Consider the following 24476-nt stretch of genomic DNA (forward strand, 5'->3'; position numbering starts at 1 on the left):
CATCTTAATTATGTAGCAGGGGTTGGGGTAGAATCATAGAGGGGTAGCCCCCTCATAGAATATAATGTAGCTTCCCTCATAGAATTTAATGTAGCCTCCCTCATAAAATAATGCAGCCCCCTTCATAAAATATAATGCAGCCCCCTCTCATAGAATATAATGCAGTACCCCACAAAATATAATGCAACCCCCTCAGGTATAACGCAGTCCCCACCATAGTATACAAAGTAGCACCCTCATAGGGTATAATGCAGCCCCCCTCATAAAGTATAAAGCAGCCCACCACAGAATATAATGCAGCTCCCCATAGAGTATACTGTAGCCCCCTCATAGGGCATAATGCTGCCCCCTCATAGAGCATGATGTAGCCCCCCAAGAATATAATGTAGTCCTGAGAGAATAATGCAGCCCCACCACAGAATATAATGCAGCCACCCATAGAGTATACTGTAGCCCCCTCATATAGTATGATGTAGCCCCCCCAGTATATACTGTAGTCCCCTGAGAATAATGCAGTCCCCCCACAGAATATAATGTAGCACACTCATAAAGTATAATGCAACCCCTCTCCACCCACATCATGGTCCTCATCACCGCCTCCATCATTGCCTTCTCCCCCACCACCCTTATCATTCTCCCCCACCACCCGATCACTGCCCATTCCACCTCCATCATTGCCTTCCCCCACCACCATCATTGTCCATTTCATCACCTCCATAATCACCTCCATCATTGATTCCCTCCACCACCATCATTGCCTCCCCCACCGCCATCATTGCCCATCACTTCCATCATTGCCTGCCCCCACCACCATCATTACCCATCACCTCCATCATTGCCTCCCCCACCATCATTGCCTATCACCTCCATCATTGCCTTCTCCACCACCATTGCCCATCACTTCCATCATTGCCTCCCCTTACCATCATTGCCCATCACCTCCATCATTGCCTCCCCCACCACCATCATTGCCCATCACCTCCATCATTGCCTTTTCCACCATCATTGCCTATCACCTCCATCAGTGCCTCCCCCCAATCATTGCCCATCACTTTCATCATTGCCCATCAACTCCATCATTGCCTCCCCCACCATCATTGCCTCCCCCACCATCATTGCCTATCACCTCCATCATTGCCACCCCCACCATCATTGCCCATCACCTCCATCATTGCTTCCCCCACCATCATTGCCCGTCACTTCCATCATTGCCTCCCTTCACCATCATTGCCCATCACCTCCATCATTGTCTCCCCCACCGCCATCATTGCCCATCACCTGCATCATTGCCTTCCCCACCACCCCTCTCGCACCCACACACACAGCACCGCATCACTCTCTCACACTCAAACACAAATCACAGCACCACATACACACACGCAGGCACACAAACACACAGCACAGCTCACCTCCCAGCAGCAGCAACAGCACATCCCAGCAGCCTCTTCCTCGCTGGCAGCTTTCTGTCTGTCATTTTCTGTCATCATTGCCTCCCCCACCACCATCATTGCCCATCACCTCCATCATTGCCTCCCCCACCATCATTGCCTATCACCTCCATCATTGCCTCCTCCACCACCATTGCCCATCACTTCCATCATTGCCTCCCCTTACCATCATTGCCCATCACCTCCATCATTGCCTCCCCCACCACCATCATTGCTCATCACCTCCATCATTGCCTTTTCCACCATCATTGCCTATCACCTCCATCAGTGCCTCCCCACCAATCATTGCCCATCACTTTCATCATTGCCCATCAACTCCATCATTGCCTCCCCCACCATCATTGCCTCCCCCACTATCATTGCCTCCCCCACCATCATTGCCTATCACCTCCATCATTGCCACCCCCACCATCATTGCCTATCACCTCCATCATTGCTTCCCCCACCATCATTGCCCGTCACTTCCATCATTGCCTCCCTTCACCATCATTGCCCATCACCTCCATCATTGTCTCCCCCCACCGCCATCATTGCCCATCACCTGCATCATTGCCTTCCCCACCACCCCTCTCGCACCCACACACACAGCACCGCATCACTCTCTCACACTCAAACACAAATCACAGCACCACATACACACACGCAGGCACACAAACACACAGCACAGCTCACCTCCCAGCAGCAGCAACAGCACATCCCAACAGCCTCTTCCTCGCTGGCAGCTTTCTGTCTGAGACAGTGCACTGGATGATGACGTCATCCAGCTGAGCTGCCTGTCTCAGACAGGAAGCAGGATGCCGTGTTGTGCTGCTCTCTGTGTGTCTGTGTGCCTGCGTGTGTGTGTATGTGGTACGGTGATTTGTGTGTGAGTTTGAGCGAGTGATGCAGTGCTGTGTGTGTATGTGGTGCGGTGCTTTGTGTGTGTGTGGTGCGGCTTTACATGTGGGAAGTGTTAGCTGCAGCCTGCGGCTAACGCTGCTTGCTATTTAAGAGAAATGGTATTCACGCCTCTCCATGCCCATAGGAAAGCATGAATATTCATTTTGCTTTAGCAGCGGGATCAAGATCCTGTCTCCAGGTGCTGCGACACTGGCTCAGGGCGGGCCCCCTTGACTCATGGGCCCCATAGCCAAAGGCTGGGGGCCCCTGGAGTAGTGGGGGCCCTAGGCAGCTGCTGGCCAGTATGCCAGCATGTGTCAGTGCCTGGGCCCACCGGAGAATCCTCCGATTCTTCGGTGGGCCAGTCCGAGCCTGCTTTCCCCACACCCATTTAATTAATTTTATTAAAAAAAGAAAAGTTTTTTATACTTACCTCTCATATGATCTCCTGTAGGTGCAACTCCAATTCGGCTATCCTGGCGAGTGGCGTGTGTACATGCCAATGCGTACGTGATTATATAATCGCATTAGAGCCATCGTCAGCACATTACAGTAGAGGCAGAGGGAGCTCTCCTGGAGCTGCACTGTCATTCTGTGTTGACAGCTGTGCAGCACCAGGAAAGCTCCCTGTACTGAGTCATGCACTGTCAATGGCGGCTTGCTGACGCACAGTACATTATTATACCCTTGGACCCAGTGAGCAGAAGCAAAAGAGGAGGGAGACTGGGTCTGGGGGGCCCACCTGTTTGCTTCTGCTCACCAGGCCCCATACATCAGTAAGGGAAGTACATTTTATTGTAAAAGGTAAATCCTCCCCCAGCAGCAAACATGCTGCAATTGTGTCAGATGATGGGGATTGGGACTTCTGATATATACTGTATATACTTACGTCAATCTACATACATACATCTATCCATAATCCTGGGCCCTCCATCTACTGTACGTTTGAGATACCAATAGGAGCATTATTATTTATATACACATATATAGAAATCCAAAAAAATGGAGGCAGCACACCATTCTCAGTGAAAAAAGGAGCTACTTTTATTAGCCCATCTTAGCAACGTTTCAGTTCATAAAGATGTGAACCTTCTTTATATATATATATATATATATATATATATACACATCTCCAACACTTCCCGTTACACTAAGCATGAACTTACTTATCGTTACAGGCATCGTCCACTCCTCAGGTAACCACTTCTCAATCACTATGTTCCCCCTTCATAAAAGTGGACAACCTCTTTAAGGTTAAGCTTCTTTTGTCAGGGATGGGAAAGATTAAACTAAAAATTGGATAAATATGATAACAAAGTCTACAAGCAAATTACAAGTTACACGTTTGTCCAAAATGGCTGCTAAACCCGAACATGGCACAGGCAATGGACATAGCAGGGTGATAGAAAAACTGTAATATCACGGTTGCTAATATATTTGATGTTAGCAGCAGCTCTAACACCACCAGTAGTGCTGGCAGCTACTGTCCTGGCAGCAGTAATACAAAACTCAAGTCACAATTAGCTGGGAGGAAGAGGAGGGCATAATGGAGATCCGTCATCTCAATCACAGGAGAACAATGTAGCATCAGAAATACAATCAACGGGAATCAACATTTTGTCAAGTACCTCTTTGATGGCCTCATTTTAACTCTTTACCCTGCTTCTGCCACAGCCTTTGCACTGCTATGCCAGCACAGACCTCCTGACTATCTACTGTGTTTCATAGTGCTACAGTAGACTATCAGAAGGATCTTCCCTCACATACAATGGCTGCTGGTGGAGGGACAGTGACCGGTCCTGTCCATCAGCCTCCTCCAATAGAAAAGCAGCTTTCCCATGTGAAGTGTTTACTATTGGAGGATCCTGGTTTATAGTTCTAGTCATTGCTCCTCCACCAGCAGCCTTTACCTAAAGAATCCATCATTGAGTTTGTTTCAACAGTTTAGCAGGAAGGTTTATAACTCCTTTTTCCCTCTTTTTCTGACAGCTGATTTGTGACCACAGATCACATTAAAGTTGAGTGTGCAAACATAAAGCACGTAAAACCCAAATGGTGCAACATTTTTAATCAAACGCAATAGCAAAAATTATTTTTACACCAAAATACAAGCAAATCCAAGTAAAATTAAATATTTATTTATATTTAAAAGTATATTAGAATACATGTTTTTGCAGCTCTTGAGCTCGGTTGCATTGCAACAACATTGCAATTCAAGAAGAGGACCCTTCAGATGTGTCAGGTATAATCACCCACAGCTCTGCAGTGAAATCAGGAGAGCAGAGAGCGACCATTACACATCACACTGGGAACTTCTCCTTATGTTTATGATAAGTCCTGGGGGCAGATGCTTCTGCAGATCAGTGTCCGGCCCATTGCCCTGAACAGCTCATTTACATATAAGAAAAATGTAGATTTCTCTGGAAAAAAACATCGGATAACAGATATTAAGGTATCATTTTAGTCAGCTTCCTATGACCAGGGATTCAAGCTTGAGGAGGCTAATTTGCATATTCCAGGTGCCTTCTGGGAAAAGCGAAGAGTCTCCCTAAGCTAGAAGATCGTTGGGTACAGCCGGGACCAGCTGCTTGGAAAGCATCACCAAACCAGGGATTCAAGCTTGAGGAGGCTAATTTGCATATTCCAGGTGCCTTCTGGGAAAAGCGAAGAGTCTCCCTAAGCTAGAAGATCGTTGGGTACAGCCGGGACCAGCTGCTTGGAAAGCATCACCAAACCAGGGATTCAAGCTTGAGGAGGCTAATTTGCATATTCCAGGTGCCTTCTGGGAAAAGCGAAGAGTCTCCCTAAGCTAGAAGATCGTTGGGTACAGCCGGGACCAGCTGCTTGGAAAGCATCACCAAACCAGGGATTCAAGCTTGAGGAGGTTAATTTGCATATTCCAGGTGCCTTCTGGGAAAAGCGAAGAGTCTCCCTAAGCTAGAAGATCGTTGGGTACAGTCGGGACCAGCTGCTTGGAAAGCATCACCAAACAACAATTTTTTGCCTGTAGGACATTATTGCAAGAGAGCTTGGCTGAGTAGATTACACAAGAAGGAAAACACACAGCAAGTCAGCAGGATCTAGGAGCAACATGGCAGATGTGACAACCTACATGGTGAGCTGCAGCATGTGCTACATGTTCACAGATCGACCAGAAGAAGAATCAAATTTCACCTGTCAGAAGTGTAGACTAGTGGCCCTTTTAGAAGAAAAGGTGCGGGGTCTGGAAGAAAGAATAGCAACTTTGAAACTCATCAAAGAGAATGAAGACTTTCTAGACAGAACAGAAGCATCTCTACTGGTCACAGAAGGTGAAAAAAGTGTCAGAGAACCTCCAAAAGCAGATGAGTGGAAGCATGTGACCAAAAGAAGCAAGAAGACCATGGAGAAATCACCAACCACACAACTGAAGAACCGATATCAAATCTTTGTAGAGGATGAAGATGGCACACCTAAGGATGAAGCAATACCAGCAAGCAAAAAAGAAAAGGGCACACAGCAACAAGTGACAGCAAAAAGTACAGCCAAGAAGCAACGAAGAGTGGTGGTGGTGGGACACTCACTACTGAGAGGCACAGAAGCAGCCATCTGCAGACCGGACATAACTGCAAGAGAAGTATGCTGCCTTCCAGGTGCGATGATCAAGGATGTGACCGATAGGATACCAAAGCTCTTCAGCTCCAAGGACGTCCACCCATTTCTTCTGATACATGTTGGCACCAATGACACGGCAAGGAAGGACCTACCGACAATCTGCAAAGACTTTGAAGAGTTGGGGAAGAAAGTAAAGGAACTGGATGCACAGGTAGTTCTTCTATCCTTCCAGTAGACGGGCATGGCACCAGGAGATGGAACAGGATACTTGATGCAAACAACCGGCTAAGACGATGGTGCAGACAACAAGGATTCGGATTCCTGGACCACGGTGTGAATTACTTGTACGATGGACTCCTCGCCAGAGACGGACTACACCTCAACAAACCTGTGAAACACACATTCGCCAGAAGACTCGCTACACTCATCAGGAGGGCGTTAAACTAGAAGAAGAGGGGACGGGAAGAAAAACATTAGACTTGAACAAAGAAGATCCAGGAAAACATACTCAGAGGGGAGGTAAGAACATTTCTAAAACAATCCACAGCGAGGAGATTGGAACAAAACAAAATCCTCTAAACTGCATGCTCGCAAACGCCAGAAGCCTGACAAACAAGATGGAAGAACTAGAAGCAGAAATATCTACAGGTAACTTTGACATAGTGGGAATAACCGAGACATGGTTAGATGAAAGCTATGACTGGGCAGTTAACTTACAGGGTTACAGTCTGTTTAGAAAGGATCGTAAAAATCGGAGAGGAGGAGGGGTTTGTCTCTATGTAAAGTCTTGTCTAAAGTCCACTTTAAGGGAGGATATTAGCGAAGGAAATGAGGATGTCGAGTCCATATGGGTCGAAATTCATGGAGGGAAAAATGGTAACAAAATTCTCATTGGGGTCTGTTACAAACCCCCAAATATAACAGGAACCATGGAAAGTCTACTTCTAAAGCAGATAGATGAAGCTGCAACCCATAATGAGGTCCTGGTTATGGGGGACTTTAACTACCCGGATATTAACTGGGAAACAGAAACCTGTGAAACCCATAAAGGCAACAGGTTTCTGCTAATAACCAAGAAAAATTATCTTTCACAATTGGTGCAGAATCCAACCAGAGGAGCAGCACTTTTAGACCTAATACTATCTAATAGACCTGACAGAATAACAAATCTGCAGGTGGTCGGGCATCTAGGAAATAGCGACCACAATATTGTACAGTTTCACCTGTCTTTCACTAGGGGGACTTGTCAGGGAGTCACAAAAACACTGAACTTTAGGAAGGCAAAGTTTGACCAGCTTAGAGATGCCCTTAATCTGGTAGACTGGGACAATATCCTCAGAAATAAGAATACAGATAATAAATGGGAAATGTTTAAGAACATCCTAAATAGGCAGTGTAAGCGGTTTATACCTTGTGGGAATAAAAGGACTAGAAATAGGAAAAACCCAATGTGGCTAAACAAAGAAGTAAGACAGGCAATTAACAGTAAAAAGAAAGCATTTGCACTACTAAAGCAGGATGGCACCATTGAAGCTCTAAAAAACTATAGGGAGAAAAATACTTTATCTAAAAAACTAATTAAAGCTGCCAAAAAGGAAACAGAGAAGCACATTGCTAAGGAGAGTAAAACTAATCCCAAACTGTTCTTCAACTATATCAATAGTAAAAGAATAAAAACTGAAAATGTAGGCCCCTTAAAAAATAGTGAGGAAAGAATGGTTGTAGATGACGAGGAAAAAGCTAACATATTAAACACCTTCTTCTCCACGGTATTCACGGTGGAAAATGAAATGCTAGGTGAAATCCCAACAAACAATGAAAACCCTATATTAAGGGTCACCAATCTAACCCAAGAAGAGGTGCGAAACCGGCTAAATAAGATTAAAATAGATAAATCTCCGGGTCCGGATGGCATACACCCACGAGTACTAAGAGAACTAAGTAATGTAATAGATAAACCATTATTTCTTATTTTTAGGGACTCTATAGCGACGGGGTCTGTTCCGCAGGATTGGCGCATAGCAAATGTGGTGCCAATATTCAAAAAGGGCTCTAAAAGTGAACCTGGAAATTATAGGCCAGTAAGTCTAACCTCAATTGTTGGTAAAATATTTGAAGGGTTTCTGAGGGATGTCATTCTGGATTATCTCAATGAGAATAACTGTTTAACTCCATATCAGCATGGGTTTATGAGAAATCGCTCCTGTCAAACCAATCTAATCAGTTTTTATGAAGAGGTTAGCTATAGGCTGGACCACGGTGAGTCATTGGACGTGGTATATCTCGATTTTTCCAAAGCGTTTGATACCGTGCCGCACAAGAGGTTGGTACACAAAATGAGAATGCTTGGTCTGGGGGAAAATGTGTGTAAATGGGTTAGTAACTGGCTTAGTGATAGAAAGCAGAGGGTGGTTATAAATAGTATAGTCTCTAACTGGGTCGCTGTGACCAGTGGGGTACCGCAGGGGTCAGTATTGGGACCTGTTCTCTTCAACATATTCATTAATGATCTGGTAAAAGGTTTACACAGTAAAATATCGATATTTGCAGATGATACAAAACTATGTAAAGCAGTTAATACAAGAGAAGATAGTATTCTGCTACAGATGGATCTGGATAAGTTGGAAACTTGGGCTGAAAGGTGGCAGATGAGGTTTAACAATGATAAATGTAAGGTTATACACATGGGAAGAAGGAATCAATATCACCATTACACACTGAATGGGAAACCACTGGGTAAATCTGACAGGGAGAAGGACTTGGGGATCCTAGTTAATGATAAACTTACCTGGAGCAGCCAGTGCCAGGCAGCAGCTGCCAAGGCAAACAGGATCATGGGGTGCATTAAAAGAGGTCTGGATACACATGATGAGAGCATTATACTGCCTCTGTACAAATCCCTAGTTAGACCGCACATGGAGTACTGTGTCCAGTTTTGGGCACCGATGCTCAGGAAGGATATAATGGAACTAGAGAGAGTACAAAGGAGGGCAACAAAATTAATAAAGGGGATGGGAGAACTACAATATCCAGATAGATTAGCAAAATTAGGATTATTTAGTCTAGAAAAAAGACGACTGAGGGGCGATCTAATAACCATGTATAAGTATATAAGGGGACAATACAAATATCTCGCTGAGGATCTGTTTATACCAAGGAAGGTGACGGGCACAAGGGGGCATTCTTTGCGTCTGGAGGAGAGAAGGTTTTTCCACCAACATAGAAGAGGATTCTTTACTGTTAGGGCAGTGAGAATCTGGAATTGCTTGCCTGAGGAGGTGGTGATGGCGAACTCAGTCGAGGGGTTCAAGAGAGGCCTGGATGTCTTCCTGGAGCAGAACAATATTGTATCATACAATTAGGTTCTGTAGAAGGACGTAGATCTGGGGATTTATTATGATGGAATATAGGCTGAACTGGATGGACAAATGTCTTTTTTCGGCCTTACTAACTATGTTACTATGTTACTATGACCTGCATGTCCACATAAAATGATTAGGAGGGTTCATCCTACTGACAGATTCCTTTTAATCCTCAATATCTACAGTTTTAAGCATTCCTTAAAAACGCCTCATCTCACTTATGTAACTATTCCCATTTTTCTCTTACATTTTTTTCTCCAAATCTGGTCCCGTATAGAGTCTGTTTTCACTCCCTCCATGCACTCAACAGCCCTCTGTATCTGGGCTATACAAATATTGGCTGGTTACCGTTTCATGCAGCATTATTTGAATATCCTATTTATTATATTTCTGGATGGACCATACAATATAAGCATATTTTGCCATTCACCTTTCCTGTTACCCCTATTTCCTCATAGATTATAAGCTTGCGAGCAGAGCACTTCTCTTGGTATCTGTTGAATTATGTGTAACTTTGTAATGTTTTTATTGTCTGTACAAGCCCCCTCTGATATGTAAAGTGCTGCGGAATATGTTTTTGCTATATAAATAAAAATGATTATTATGTAGGAGATAGCACTCAATTATGTTTTTACATTCTTTTGAATTTATTTTATTTTTATATTTACATTTCCTGCTTTCTTTTTTATACTTACAGAATGTGCAAAAATAGAAGTTGCAGATATTGTTTTTGTTATGGATTCATCTGGGAGCATAAGTATAGATCAATATAACACAATGAAAAAATTTATAACATCATTTGTGGATAAATCAGTTGTTGGGCCAAATAATGTTCAATTTGGAGCGCTTAAATATTCAAATGATCCTCATAAGTTGTTTTACCTTAATGAGCACCACAGTAAACAAGAAATCATCAAGCATATACAGGATGATCCACTGATAGCAGGAGATACTTATACTGCTAAGGCCTTGGAATTTTCAAAAGCATTCTTTAGAGAAAAGCAAGGCAGCCGCCAACATAAAGGAGTCCCTCAGTATCTTATCGTTATAACTGATGGTGAATCTCATGATCGTGATAAACTTAATGAAAGCTCAAAATACCTACAAGATGCTGGGATTATTATATATGCCATTGGAGTAGCTCAGGCGCAAACGGAAGAGCTAAAGACAATGGCAGGAACCAAGGGAAAATGGTTCTTTGTTGCGGACTTTGATGGACTAAGCGATATTTTTAAGAATATATCAGATGCTGCATGTGAACGAACAGGTGAGTCATATTCCTAGATATCTCTCACATTCTTATATATTCTGTAATAGAATAATAGTAATCAAGTTGGTAAATGCAGGTCACATTCTTTATCACAGTTTACGGTAGTCCTAATTTGTGTCTTATCTCCTGCCACCTTAAAGGTATATATGCATAATTTGCAAAGCATGTTGGGTCGGTGGTTAGTTGTTTGTATGGTTTGTGGTTTCTGGGGTTATTATATCATTGAGTGACTATTCTGAGAATAGGCCACCAATATCTGATTGGGGGAAGGCTTTGCTCTCCGGCACGCCCGACCATTAACTGAATGAATGGGTTGTGATGTATTGTTTACAAGGTAAAGTGCCGTACATTTAATTGTTGATGTTCTCCTTAGTGGAGCACACAATAGCTCTGTTCTATTCAATTTTATTCAATTTTAATTAGAACTGCAATATAAGGCAAATCCATAACCAAATGTGTGGTGATGTGCTTGATTAGAGAATGTTTTTTCCATTCATCTGACGGACATTGGTGCTGGAAGACAGTCCCCACAATTAACTATTAATGATCTATTCTATGAATTTATCACTAGTATTATAGTCTTTGGAAATCATCTTGAATACTAGAAATATATTTACTTTGATCTAAGGCTAATTGAAGAATGTTATCATTTTAGTACATTATTATTAGTTTTAAAAAAGATGTAAAAATTCACTATACATTTTTCTAAAATATTACATTAATTTTATTTAAAAAAAATAAGAATTTTCTCCCTGACTGCTCTCTAAACAACATTTTGAACTACCTTTAGGGCAAGCACAGACAGCCATATTTCACAACTCATATATGGATCACAAAGCACGGACTGGCAGTCGGTCTCCTAAACTGAACTCATATATGAGGCTATAAGTTTGGATTGGGGACAGTCCATGCATTGCTGTCCATATAACAATTTGTGTGAAAACATTTCTATAGTTTCACACATTAATGCTAAACCTTTTCATAAATTGAACAGTATCATGCAGATGAAGTGGTAATCAGAAAAAGACAATTAAGGGTCAAATAAAAGTCTTCTTAGATTTGAAAAAGGTCTTGAAATTTGAAGCCTGAAAAAAATCCTAATACTCATGGACTCTAACCAAAATGAGAACCGTTTTATGTACGGTAATTTAACTTGTGTTAAAATGGTAGACATTTCTGTCAATATAATACTTAAAATTACTTATATACTACTTGGAAATAACACAAAAATTGGGCCTTATTTTATGAACTAGGCTGGAAACAAATATAATCTATGAGAGGAAATAATAGAAACTTACTATAAATTGTTGCATTAATATTTTTACAGCAGCAAAAAGTAAAAAACAAATGCTGTATAAATATTGTGTGTAAATTCTCACAATGGAAGCATCATACTAACAATTTTATGTGGTTAAAGTGTGGAAACGTTTGGAATCGCACTAAGAAAATGCTCCTTTTTTAAGTAATCGTGAACAGAAATTGTCCAGTAATCTGTGACCATTGGCCTGAATGTACTTAGTTTTTTCCAAAAAGCTAAAATGTGAAATAGTAACAAAAAATGATTGAGTAGGCAGAAATGCACATTTTAGGAGCCTGCCAATTGTGTTCAATATGAATAATGATACGTAAGTTATGTCTGTTCTTCAAAAAGCAGAAGGCTGAAATATGTCAACAGGAATGCCAAAAACTGATATGAAATAGAGATCATTTGGTTTCAATTATTACTGCTGAAGGTTTTCTAAATAGTCATGACACTTATTATGCTAGTTTCTATATTAAAACATTTGATATGTGTTTTGTATTTAATTCTTATTTGTTTTATTCCGAATTCACTCTTTTTTTTATCATGATGACATTTTTGCAGAATGCGAAAGAACAGAGGCAGACATAAGTTTTCTAATCGATGGATCCAATAGTATTTCATACACAGACTTTACAGAAATGAAAAAATTCATGGTTTCTGTAATCGAGGATTTTGACATCGGTGCGGGCAAAGTTCATGTAGGTGTTGCTCAATACAGCAATTTGTTCAGAACAGAATTTCAACTGAAAACATATTTGGATAAAGAACTTTTGAAGGAAAAAGTTAACGAGATTGACAAACTTGGTGGATCCACCCTTATTGGAGAGGCTCTGACAAAAACAGATTCAGCATTACTGAGTCAAACAGCGAATAGTCGTATTAATGAAGGTGTACAGCAGATATTAGTAGTGGTAACAGATGGCGACTCATACGATAAAGTTGCAGAACCTGCAGAAGCTCTCAGAAGGAAAGGTGTTTACACCTATGCTGTGGGAGTGGGACAGGTATCTGAAACACAGCTTCTTCAGATTGCTGGATCTGCAAGCTCAAGATTTTCTGTTGACAATTTTGATGAATTAAAAAATATTAAAAAGAGATTTGTCAGAGATATATGCAAAGAGCGAACATCTAACAGTGAGTACTGTCTAATCTCTTCTATAGCTTTACAGTTTTCCATTTGAAATGATTAAATGTATAATTATATTGTAATTTGATATCTACAATTTACTTATGTATTTTGAAATGGACTTGTGTAGAAAAAGGATCAACATTAATGGATGTAAGGCCTACAGGGCTTCGTAAACTTGACATCCCATGAAATGTCATTTTGTTTTAGATAGACGATCTACTGAAAGTATTGTGCAAGGTTAAGATTTAAATAACGTTTATATTTTGAAGCAAATATGCATCTGACCAAGAGGCAGGTATCGTTGGAGATGTTATAATACAAGGAAATTGGCCAGTTAAGTTTGTGTAAATGTCAAATAAACATTCCCCCTTCCTCCATCCATAATCCCGCTCACCCTTCTGCATCTGCGTCAATGATTAGGTGCAGTCAGACTTCCATATTACTTGCCCGAGGATCACTGAGCATGACAGCTGCATACAGTACATGCGGTCACACTCAGGTCAGGAGATCAGACAGCCAGTCTGAGCATTGCAATGTGATCCTTGGGCATACGGCAATCTGATTGAATCACTGACACCGGCAGAGGGGTGGACGGGATTGTGGGTGGAGGAAGTGGTGAATACTCATTTGCCATTAACATACGCTTGATTTGTTGGCACAGGACAATACATTTTCCGGGGCTGACAGCAAGATAACGGGGTAACATACAACAATTAAAGTTACATATCCTGAAAGGGCTGCCCAATCCCTGTTTCAGTATACTCTTAGCAGCATGCACAAAAATGACCTGACACATTCTCATTAAAAGTTAGCAATCTGATTCAATGTGAATCGAATTTGTGTTGAAGTTCTGGAAATTCTCTAGACCTGACAAATTTGACAATTTGTATTTTGATTCGAAGCACAAAAATTCCAATACCATTTTATACAATGTTTGTAAGGGTGATTTCACACTGCGCTTTGCTCTATGTTCATTGGTCCCTTCTAGGCTTACATCCCAACCACCCACAAAATGAGATTCAGGCATATGGGCTGACAGGGCTATTGACATTAATGGTGCAGACTGAGTCACCATGTGCTTTGTTGTGCATCAATCCTCGAATAGGCATATACGCCTGAAAATGTTGCATGACAGAGCGTACGTTAACTCTGTCAGCAAAAAAATAGTCAAAAGCCCGACTCGCAAATATGTCAAAATTTCAGTTTTCCGGGAGTTCAGATATAAGTCCTGAGAGTACCAACAAACATGGCAAAGAACACAATGTGAAATAGACCTTCTAGCAAAAAAAAGGCTCACATAACCTCGGAAGTGGCTGGGTGCACTTCCCCTCATTGTCTTGTAGCAGTCACATTACATGGTATAGTTAAAGGAGTTGTCCAGTCCAAATCGATAAATCTGCAGTCGCTCTGTGTGACTGAAAACTTATGAATCGCCCCAGTGCACGCACTGTGCGCTGCTGGGATGGGCCGTTTTCTGAGCCGGGACTGGAGAGTATGTATTATTTATGCATACTCCCAGACAGTGGGTGTGTCCTTGCTCCATATACTTGTGTCAGGGTGAGGTCTCGCTCAATACAAAAGTATGGAATGAGGCTACGACCACTTGACAGGCTCTGGCTGGAAGTATGTATAACGCATATATACCCTCTTGTCACGGCTCAGAAACCAGTGAATTCCCGCACCACACAGTGTGTGCCCTGGGAGATTCATAAGTCTGCAGTCACGCAAAATGACTGCAGATGTATCAATTTTGGACCGGACAACCCCTTAATACTAGTTTGGAGGGACTATCATAGCAGAGGCAGTGAATAAAACAGCCATTTTTATAATAAATCTGATTAGTGAGAGGACATCATAGATCATAGCTTAGTAGTAGAGATAGGGGGAGAAAGCCCTAAAACACTAAATAAACCTTACAGATGTACAGTATGTTACAGCAAAACAGTGAAAAATATTTACCATCTTTTTACCTATATTCATATAAGCTGAAATCACTTTGATATTGCTATGAATGTGTTTGATTTAAAGGGATTGGATCTTGGAATAATAATAAGGTCCAAAATTGGATGTGTTAAAGAAAATTTCTCCTGTGCTGAGATAATCTTACAAATGAGCTTCAGCTGTGTAATGTTTAATGTCTGTGTCCGAGCGTGCTGAGGTGCACCAGCTAATGGTCAGCACATACCACATCTCTTGGCAGGCAAGGAAGCATAATATGAACTGTAGATGACAGCAGGGGCTCGCAGCTGCTGCTTCCAGAAGTGAAACATTTCCCTACCTATTTTATCACAGGAGTAAAGGTACCGTCACACTAAGCGACGCTGCAGCGATTCCGACAACGATCCGGATCGCTGCAGCGTCGCTGTTTGGTCGCTGGAGAGCTGTCACACAGACAGCTCTCCAGCGACCAACGATCCCGAGGTCCCCGGTAACCAGGGTAAACATCGGGTTACTAAGTGCAGGGCCGCGCTTTTCTGCTCTGGCTGTGAGCGCCGGGCAGCCGGAAAGCAGAACGGTGATGTCACCGCTCTGCTTTCCGGCCGCTGTGCTCACAGCCAGAGCAGAGAAGCAAAGCGCCGAGGACAGACAGCGGTAGGTAAGTATGTAGCGGTTGTTTTTTTTACTTTTAGGATGGTAACCAGGGTAAACATCGGGTTACTAAGCGCGGCCCTGCGCTTAGTAACCCGATGTTTACCCTGGTTACCAGCGAAGACATCGCTGAATCGGTGTCACACACGCCGATTCAGCGATGTATGCGGGGAGTCCAGCAACGAAACAAAGTTCTGGACTTTCTTCCCCGACCAGCGACAGCACAGCAGGGGCCTGATCGCTGCTGCCTGTCACACGTCTAGTGTGACGGTACCTTTAGTGTTACTACAGTGTCACCAGCCCACTGAGCTCATCACAAATCAAGTCAGTGACATGTGATCTCAGCAGATACTAGAACTGCATCACAGACTTGATTGATAATGGGCTCAGAGGTGACATGGTAGAAACACTGACTCCTAAAACAAGAGAAATATGTTACCTTAGAAAGCAGCAGCTGCTATCCCTGCAATGTCATCTGTATGCTTCCTTATCATAAGTGAGTTATGCTTTCTCCCCTGGTATGTGCCACCCATAACATGAAGCAACTCCCCATGGTTGGGCACAGCAAATTATTTCAGCACAGAAACATTTTTTAAATACACCCACTTGTGTAATGTAGTATTATTCCAAGATCTAATACTTAATATGTACTTTGTTCCTGTGACAACCCCTTTAAAAAGCTTGTTGAGTTTGAGGCAGCCCTACAAGACCTCAAAATGTGATACACATTTTTTGAAAGCAATTGACGTACTTCTGAATCAAATTATTTGGAAAAATGTAATGAAGCTGGAAAATTTGAATTTCAAAAGATTCACTCATCATTAGCTATAATGTATCATTGATCAATGTTCTAATTACTGTAATTTCCAATACTACTCCTTACTTGTATTTTCTGTTTCTTTCCTTGTAGATTGTTCCGTTGATGTTGTAGTGGGTTTTGACATTTCTACCAATCCCAGTTATTCCAAATTATTCAGTCAACAAAACCATCTAGAAGTCCATATTGCTGATATCTTAAACAACATGATGAACTTGAGAAGTCCAAGCTGCAACCCCGGTGTTAAACCTCAAATTAGTGTTGCTTTTTATTTACCAAATGCTAATACGTCAATTTCTCCTCTCTTTCACACCTATAGTCCAGATTTAGCTCAGAACCTCAAAGAGAGTAATGTCAATGGCCCTTCCAGTTTAACATCGACTTTTCTTACTTCAATGTGGAAGACATTTCTAAACACAAATACAGGAAAAGCAAAGGCATGTGCAGTCATTGTTACATTATTTGCCATCCATATTACCTGAATTTCTGTTCCTCAAATCACTCATTGTGTTTGTGCTATGTAGATGATGCTGGTCTTTACAGATGGATTAGATGAAAATGTTAAAGATCTTGAGCGAACAGTAGAGGATCTTCGAACAGAAGGTACAATTCTATTCATTCATTTTTTTGTTGCAAAGAAGGGTAAAGAGGGCAAATTTTGAAATTTGATGCTGCAAAATTTGATGCTGCAGCCTTATTTAATGGCAAATTATGGACCCAATTAAAGTTTTTACACCTATCTCAGCAAAAACATTTCTGAAGGCTAACAGTTTGGCATCATGTACAGGGATCTAGCTTTTCTAAATTAAATTTAAAAAGGTCTTATTTTTTCATCAACACAGCAGGGGGTTTATTTTTGCAGGACATGTTGTAATTGTGAATGACAGCATTCATTTTACCAGAAAAAAAAAATCAAAGTGTGGTGGTGAGATTGTTATAAAAAAAAACGAAACGTAATTCTACAACTATTCTTGGGAGTTTTTTTTTACAGCATTCAATGAGCTGTAAAATTGACCTAGTAACATGATTTTCCAGGTTAGTATAATTATCATGTTATCAAACTTATTTTATTTTAGTGATAAAAAATTTGGGAAATTTATTAAAAAATAAAAAAATTGTGTTTCTATTTTATGTGAGGTCCTTGTTTTTGGGGTGATGATGAGCTGATTTTTCAATAGATACAATTTTGTGGTAGATGTATTTATTGCTTTTTGTTTCAGTTTTGTCAGAATTACAGAAACTGAAAAAATGCCATTTCTGACTTTTCGCTTTTTCTTTCCATTTATTTATTTATATAGATCAGGTTAAATAATTTTATAACTTGATAGGCATGTCTTTTATGGATGCAGCCATGCCAGATATGTTTATTTTTCACATTTTTCTATTTCTTTATTTTAATGGTGAAAAAAAGGTGATTTGAATTTTTATATTTCTTTAATTTTTCATATATTTTTTTAAAATGTACATTACCTTTTAGTCCCATTAAGGAACTTGAACCTACGATCATTTAATCTCTTATACTTTATACTGTTGTACAACAATATTGAAGTATACAGTGAAACTTACATGAAGTCCAGCCAGGTGCTGTGCTTCTCGCTTCACAAGTAGACAAAGATGGCAGCTGTGTGGGCTTCAGGAGGCCCTCGGCTGCCATGAAAGCCCATCGGTTCCCCTCGATCATGTCGCACGAGAACAATGAAAGATTGTGCATGCACGTGTGAATACTTTCTGAGAATGCAACAGTATAGTAAGAGCAACTCAGTGATGACTCACAACGGGTATTTATTTTATAAAGCAAATAAGAACGATTAGCAGTGGTAAGAAGCGAATAGGAAATGGTAAAAATAACTATCAGCCGGCAGAGCGATGCACAGTCAATAATATACGAAGTATACAGGAAATATTCCAGCGCTCACCTACTTAGGACACTATTTAAGGGGATTAATCTAATAATATTTAAGGTCAATCTTGAAGAAAAAAAGCTGACAGCACCACCGCTCAAAGGAAACAGCGTGCCTGCTCACCTGTGATGGGAGTCTTGACCGTCGGATCTTAGGTGCTCTAGCCACGATACAAGTCCAAGTCCAATTGAAGAAGAAAAGAGAAAGGGCAGCACTCACCGATCCATCACGAGAGGTAACTTTTATTAGATAAAAGACATCACAGCCGGGGGTACAAAAACATGCAGTGCGGCAAGCCTGACGACGGCCGTTTTGTGCCCTCCTGGCGCTTCCACGGGTCAGTGAGTGAGCGTTCAGGGAGACAGAGGAAGTAGGTGCACGGAGGTAAGATCCCTCCCCCCGCCATCAAACCTTCCCCGCCCCACCTGGCGCTTCACTCACTTACAAAATACACTTAAAAACAACTAAAAACAACATCTACTTATCGCATACTAATCACCTTGAGAATAGCGTTCTGGACAATGAACAAATATATGGAAAATGTTACATGCAAACACTTTATCTTACTCGGATATACTTATCTCTAATCCCCTTAATCTAATTCTCACTTAGAATAAACAAACGGGCTGATAGCCTTACAAAAGAACCGCACCCTTGGAACTATAAAAACTGCAGGGAAAACATGATTATAATCTCATACTCTCAGAACTGCCAAGAAAGGAGTAACCAATATCAACCCATATCTAATATATAAAGCTGAATGTGTGTATGTGTGTGTATGTATATCCGGGATTGGCATCTGCACCGTCACAGCTACAGCCACAAAATTTTGCACAGTCACACGTCTGGACCCCGAGAGCGTCATAGGCTATGTTGTGAGGCAAAATTTTAACCCCGTGCGTTCCAATTCACCTAACAATTTTGCCCCTATCTACATAATGGGAAAAAAGTGAAAGGAAAAGTGTTGGAGGCGTCGCAGCTACAGCCACAAAATTTTGCACAGTCACACGTCTGGACCCTGAGAGCGTCATAGGCTTTGTTGTGAGGTGAAATTTTAACCCCGCGCTTTCCAATTCACCAAACAATTTTGCCCCCATCTACATAATGGGAAAAAATGAAAGGAAAAGTGTAGGAGGCAAATTGACAGCTGCCAGATGTGAACAAGGGGGACTTAAAGAATGAGAGCGATGGCGCCAAAGAGTATATACCGTACAGTTGCTAAGGTGGGGCCCCGACATGGGATACTCACCACACACGGGGATATGAACACACACACAAAATGCGCCACACACTACCACGTGCTTGAACACATTACCCTCAGCACACATTTCACCACAAATACACCAACCTCGCCACATAAAAGTCGAAACACAAAAGTCGCCACTCAAAACTCGCCACATGCAAAAACTAGGCTCTTGCAAAACTCGCCACAAGTGCAAAACTCACCTCATGGAAAACTCGCCACACGCAAAACTTGCACACGCGGAAAAATTGCCACATGCACAAAAGTTGCAACACATGCAAAAGTTGCCTCACACAAAACTTGCACATACTCAAAACGCACCACACATAAAACTCGCCACGCGCAAAACTCGCCATGCGCAAAACTTGCTGCACACAACTTGCTACACTAACCTGTCACATGCAACTCGACACACAAAAAGTTGCTACATGCATGTCGCCACACAAAACTCATCTCACAAAAGTCGCTACATGCATATCGCCACACGCAACTCAACACACACAACTTGACAAATTAAACTCGCCCTAAAACACACACAAGTCTGGTATTATCCTTCAAAAATAATAATCTGATTAATAAGCAGACAAACTACAACAAATGTACCATATAGGAAATACGGCAGCTGTCAGTCACATGACCTGTCTATTATGTGTATGTGTGAGCTAATATATACTGCCAGGGGGAGGGCTTCCTGTTGGCTGGGGATTTATCAGGCTGCCAATTTAGCTTACAAATACTGAGGTAAAAATACTGAGCAAATAACGTGTGAACGAGGTCTAATACAGGAGGAGATGACACACAGGTATATAGTATATACAGGGGAGATGACACACAGATATATACTATATACAGGAGAGATGACACACAGGTATATACTATATAGAGGAGGAGATGACATACAGGTACATATATATATATACAGTATATACAGGAGGAGATGACATACAGGTATATACTATATACAGGAGATGACACACAGGTATATACTATATACAGGAGCAGATGACCTACAGGTATATACTATATACAGGAGGAGATGACATACAGATATATGCTATATATAGAAGATGACATGCAGGTATATACTATATACAGGAGGAGATGACATACAGGTATATACTATATATAGAAGGAGATGACACACAGCAGGTATATACTATATACAGGGGAGATGACATACAGGTATATACTATATACAGGAGATGACACATACAGATGTATACTATATATAAGGGAGATGACAAACATGTATATACTGAGGTGCAAATGAGAGGTGTGAGGTGAAAATGAAAAGGTGTGAGTGCAAAATGAGAGGAGTGAGGAAAAATAGTGGAGTGATCAGAAAATGACAGATGTGAGGTTGAAATGACAAGTGTTAGGGGGGAATGAGAGGAGTGAGGGAGAAAATGAGAGGTGTGAGGGAGAAAATGAGAGATGTGAGGGGGAAAATGAAAGATGTGAGAGGGAAAATCAGAGGCGTGATGGGAAAATAAGAGAAGTGAGGTGCTATAACTAACCACAGATATTTACTATGCCCAGGCAACGCCGGGCTCTTCAGCTAGTATTAATATATTAATACAGGGAGAAAATGAGGGGCATATTATACAACAGCCCCCCCTCTCTCAATTTTCTCTAAACCTGCTCACAAAAAAATGGACATGTCTATCCGATCATTTAACCCTAAAGGGCCCATAGCCCGTGTATCCATGATCCATCTAGCTTCCCTTCTTAATAGCATATTATGCAAATCTCCTCCTCGATTAGGTAGAGTTACTTTTTCAATTCCAGCGAAGCTTAAAACGGAGGAATCACCTCCATGGATCTCATGAATATGGTCGATTAATCTTGGTACTCCTTTCCTGGTAGTAATTGATCTAAAATGTTCTCGGAACCGTATATACAGGCATCTAATTGTCTTACCTATATAGAATCTCCCACACTCACAAAAAACCGCGTACACAACATACTTAGTTTTGCAGGATATGAATTCCTTAACGGTATGCTTTACCGAACCAATAACTAAATCTTGTCCTGTGACATGGTACCGGCAATAGGAACAGTGACCGCACCGATGGTTCCCCTTTGGTGCACTCCTTTCTAACCAATTATTATTATTCATTGTTACCTGATTGCAGACTAGTATATCTTTTAACCTCGTACTACGTTTGCTGGAAATTAGCGGACCTCTACTCACAATATCTACCAGATCTCTGTCCCTTTCTAAAAGGTGCCAGTTCTTTCTAATCACGGACCGTATTTGTTGGTCCATGGGGCCGTACTTAAAACAAAAAGTAAACCTCTTATTACTCAGCCCTTTCTCCTTTTTTTCCGTCCTGTTCTCGTTTAGGGTTCTTGTCATAGCAGTCTGTAATACTGTCGAGGGATACCCTCTTCTTTTTAAGCGCTGACACAATGCTCCTGCCTGTGATTCAAAACTTTCCACTGTGCTGTTCACTTTTTTTACCTGTAAAAGTTGGCTATACGGTAACGATTGTCTTGTGTGCGGTGGGTGGTAACTATTAAAATGAAGCACAGAATTAGATGCAAGTGGTTCACATCTATTTTTGGGGGACAAAAACTCGACTTTTTGGACGAAACTGTGGAAGTAAAAGAGGATGTTCTAAGTACGTCCCTATACCGTAAACCACTTGCGTCTAATTCTGTGCTTTATTTTAATAGTTACCACCCACCCCACACAAGACAATCGTTACCGTATAGCCAACTTTTACGGGTAAAAAAAGTGAACAGCACAGTGGAAGGTTTTGAATCCCAGGCAGGAGCATTGTGTCAATGCTTAAAAAGAAGAGGGTATCCCTCGACAGTATTACAGACTGCTATGTCAAGAACCCTAAACGAGAACAGGACGGAAAAAAAGGAGAAAGGGCTGAGTAATAAGAGGTTTACTTTCTGTTTTAAGTACGGCCCCATGGACCAACAAATACGGTCCGTGATTAGAAAGAACTGGCACCTTTTAGAAAGGGACAGAGATCTGGTAGATATTGTGAGTAGAGGTCCGCTAATTTCCAGCAAACGTAGTACGAGGTAAAAAGATATACTAGTCCGCAATCAGGTAACAATGAATAATAGTAATTGGTTAGAAAGAAGTGCACCAAAGGGGAACCATCGGTGCGGTCACTTTTCCTATTGCCGGTACCATGTCACAGGACAAGATTTAGTTATTGGTTCGGTAAAGCATACCATTAAGGAATTCATATCCTGCAAAACTAAGTACGTTGTGTACGCAGTTTTTTGTGAGTGTGGGAGATTCTATATAGGTAAGGCAATTAGATGCCTGTATATACGGTTCCGAGAACATTTTAGATCAATTACTACCAGGAAAGGAGTACCAAGATTAATCGACCATATTCATGAGATCCATGGAGGTGATTCCTCCGTTTTAAGCTTCGCTGGAATTGAAAAAGTAACTCTACCTAATCGAGGAGGAGATTTGCATAATATGCTATTAAGAAGGGAAGCTAGATGGATCATGGATACACGGGCTATGGGCCCTTTAGGGTTAAATGATCGGATAGACATGTCCATTTTTTTGTGAGCAGGTTTAGAGAAAATTGAGAGAGAGGGGGGCTGTTGTATAATATGCCCCTCATTTTCTCCCTGTATTAATATATTAATATATGGGTTGATATTGGTTACTCCTTTCTTGGCAGTTCTGAGAGTATGAGATTATAATCATGTTTTCCCTGCGGTTTTTGTAGTTCCAAGGGTGCGGTTCTTTTGTAAGGCTATCAGCCCATTTGTTTATTCTAAGTGAGAATTAGATTAAGGGGATTAGAGATAAGTATATCTGAGTAAGGGTACCGTCACACAGTGGCATTTTGGTTGCTACGACGGCACGATTCATGACGTTCCAGCGATATATCCGTGACGTTCCAGCGATCTCGCTGTGTCTGACATGCTCCTGCGATCAGGGACCCCGCTGAGAATCGTACGTCGTAGCAGATCGTTTGAAACTTTCTTTCGTCGTCTAGTGTCCCGCTGTGGCGGCATGATCGCATGGTGTAACAAAGGTGTGCACGATATTGTATACGATGTGCGCATAGTAACCAACGGCTTCTACATCGCACATACGTCATGAAATTATCGCTCCAGCGTCGTACATTGCAAAGTGTGACAGCAGTCTACGACGCTGGAGCGATATTGTTACGATGCTGGAGCATCACGGATCGTGCCGTCGTAGCGATCAAAATGCCACTGTGTGACGGTACCCTAAGATAAAGTGTTTGCATGTAACATTTTCCATATATTTGTTCATTGTCCAGAACGCTATTCTCAAGGTGATTAGTATGCAATAAGTAGATGTTGTTTTTAGTTGTTTTTAATTGTATTTTGTAAGTGAGTGAAGCGCCAGGTAGGGCGGGGAAGGTTTGATGGTGGGGGGAGGGATCTTACCTCCGTGCACCTACTTCCTCTGTCTCCCTGAACGCTCACTCACTGACCCGTGGAAGCGCCAGGAGGGCGCGAAACGGCCGTCGTCAGGCTTGCCGCACTGCATGTTTTTGTACCCCCGGCTGTGATGTCTTTTATCTAATAAAAGTTACCTCTCGTGATGGATCAGTGAGTGCTGCCCTTTCTCTTTTCTTCTTCGATTGGACTAATAATATTTAACCACGGTCTTTTTGTCAGGGAAAGACAGTATTACCCTACCCGATCACCACTACTTTTCATAAGAACAATTCAATTTACAAGTAGATGATTCCACAATATCAGCATACAAGGCCTATCGGGGCTGTGGCACAGTCCACTTCAGCCCAAGTCCAATTCAAGTTAGCATCCTGTCTCAAGTAATACTGTACATTTGCACAGGAAGCAATGGTCCTGTTCATTCAGAACTTTTTCCAGGATTAGGAGGCATAACTTTCTGACCGGTGATCAGCATCTGGCTTTCAGGGCTTGACCTGCAAAGTCTGACCTTCAGTACTT

At 41.7% G+C, this 24476-nt stretch overlaps 1 protein-coding gene across 1 annotated transcript in view; it reads left to right on the forward strand.

Moving 5' to 3' along the window:
* COL6A6 (collagen type VI alpha 6 chain) overlaps window positions 1-24476 on the forward strand; it is a 304940-nt gene that overhangs the window by 126168 nt on the left and 154296 nt on the right. Inside the window, 4 exon segments of the mRNA XM_069732250.1 lie at window positions 9981-10550; window positions 12418-12990; window positions 16485-16828; window positions 16916-16994. Coding sequence (XP_069588351.1) covers window positions 9981-10550; window positions 12418-12990; window positions 16485-16828; window positions 16916-16994 — 1566 coding nt within the window.

This window comes from Ranitomeya imitator, chromosome 6 (assembly GCF_032444005.1).
Source record: "Ranitomeya imitator isolate aRanImi1 chromosome 6, aRanImi1.pri, whole genome shotgun sequence".
Classification (NCBI taxonomy): Eukaryota; Metazoa; Chordata; class Amphibia; order Anura; family Dendrobatidae; genus Ranitomeya; species Ranitomeya imitator.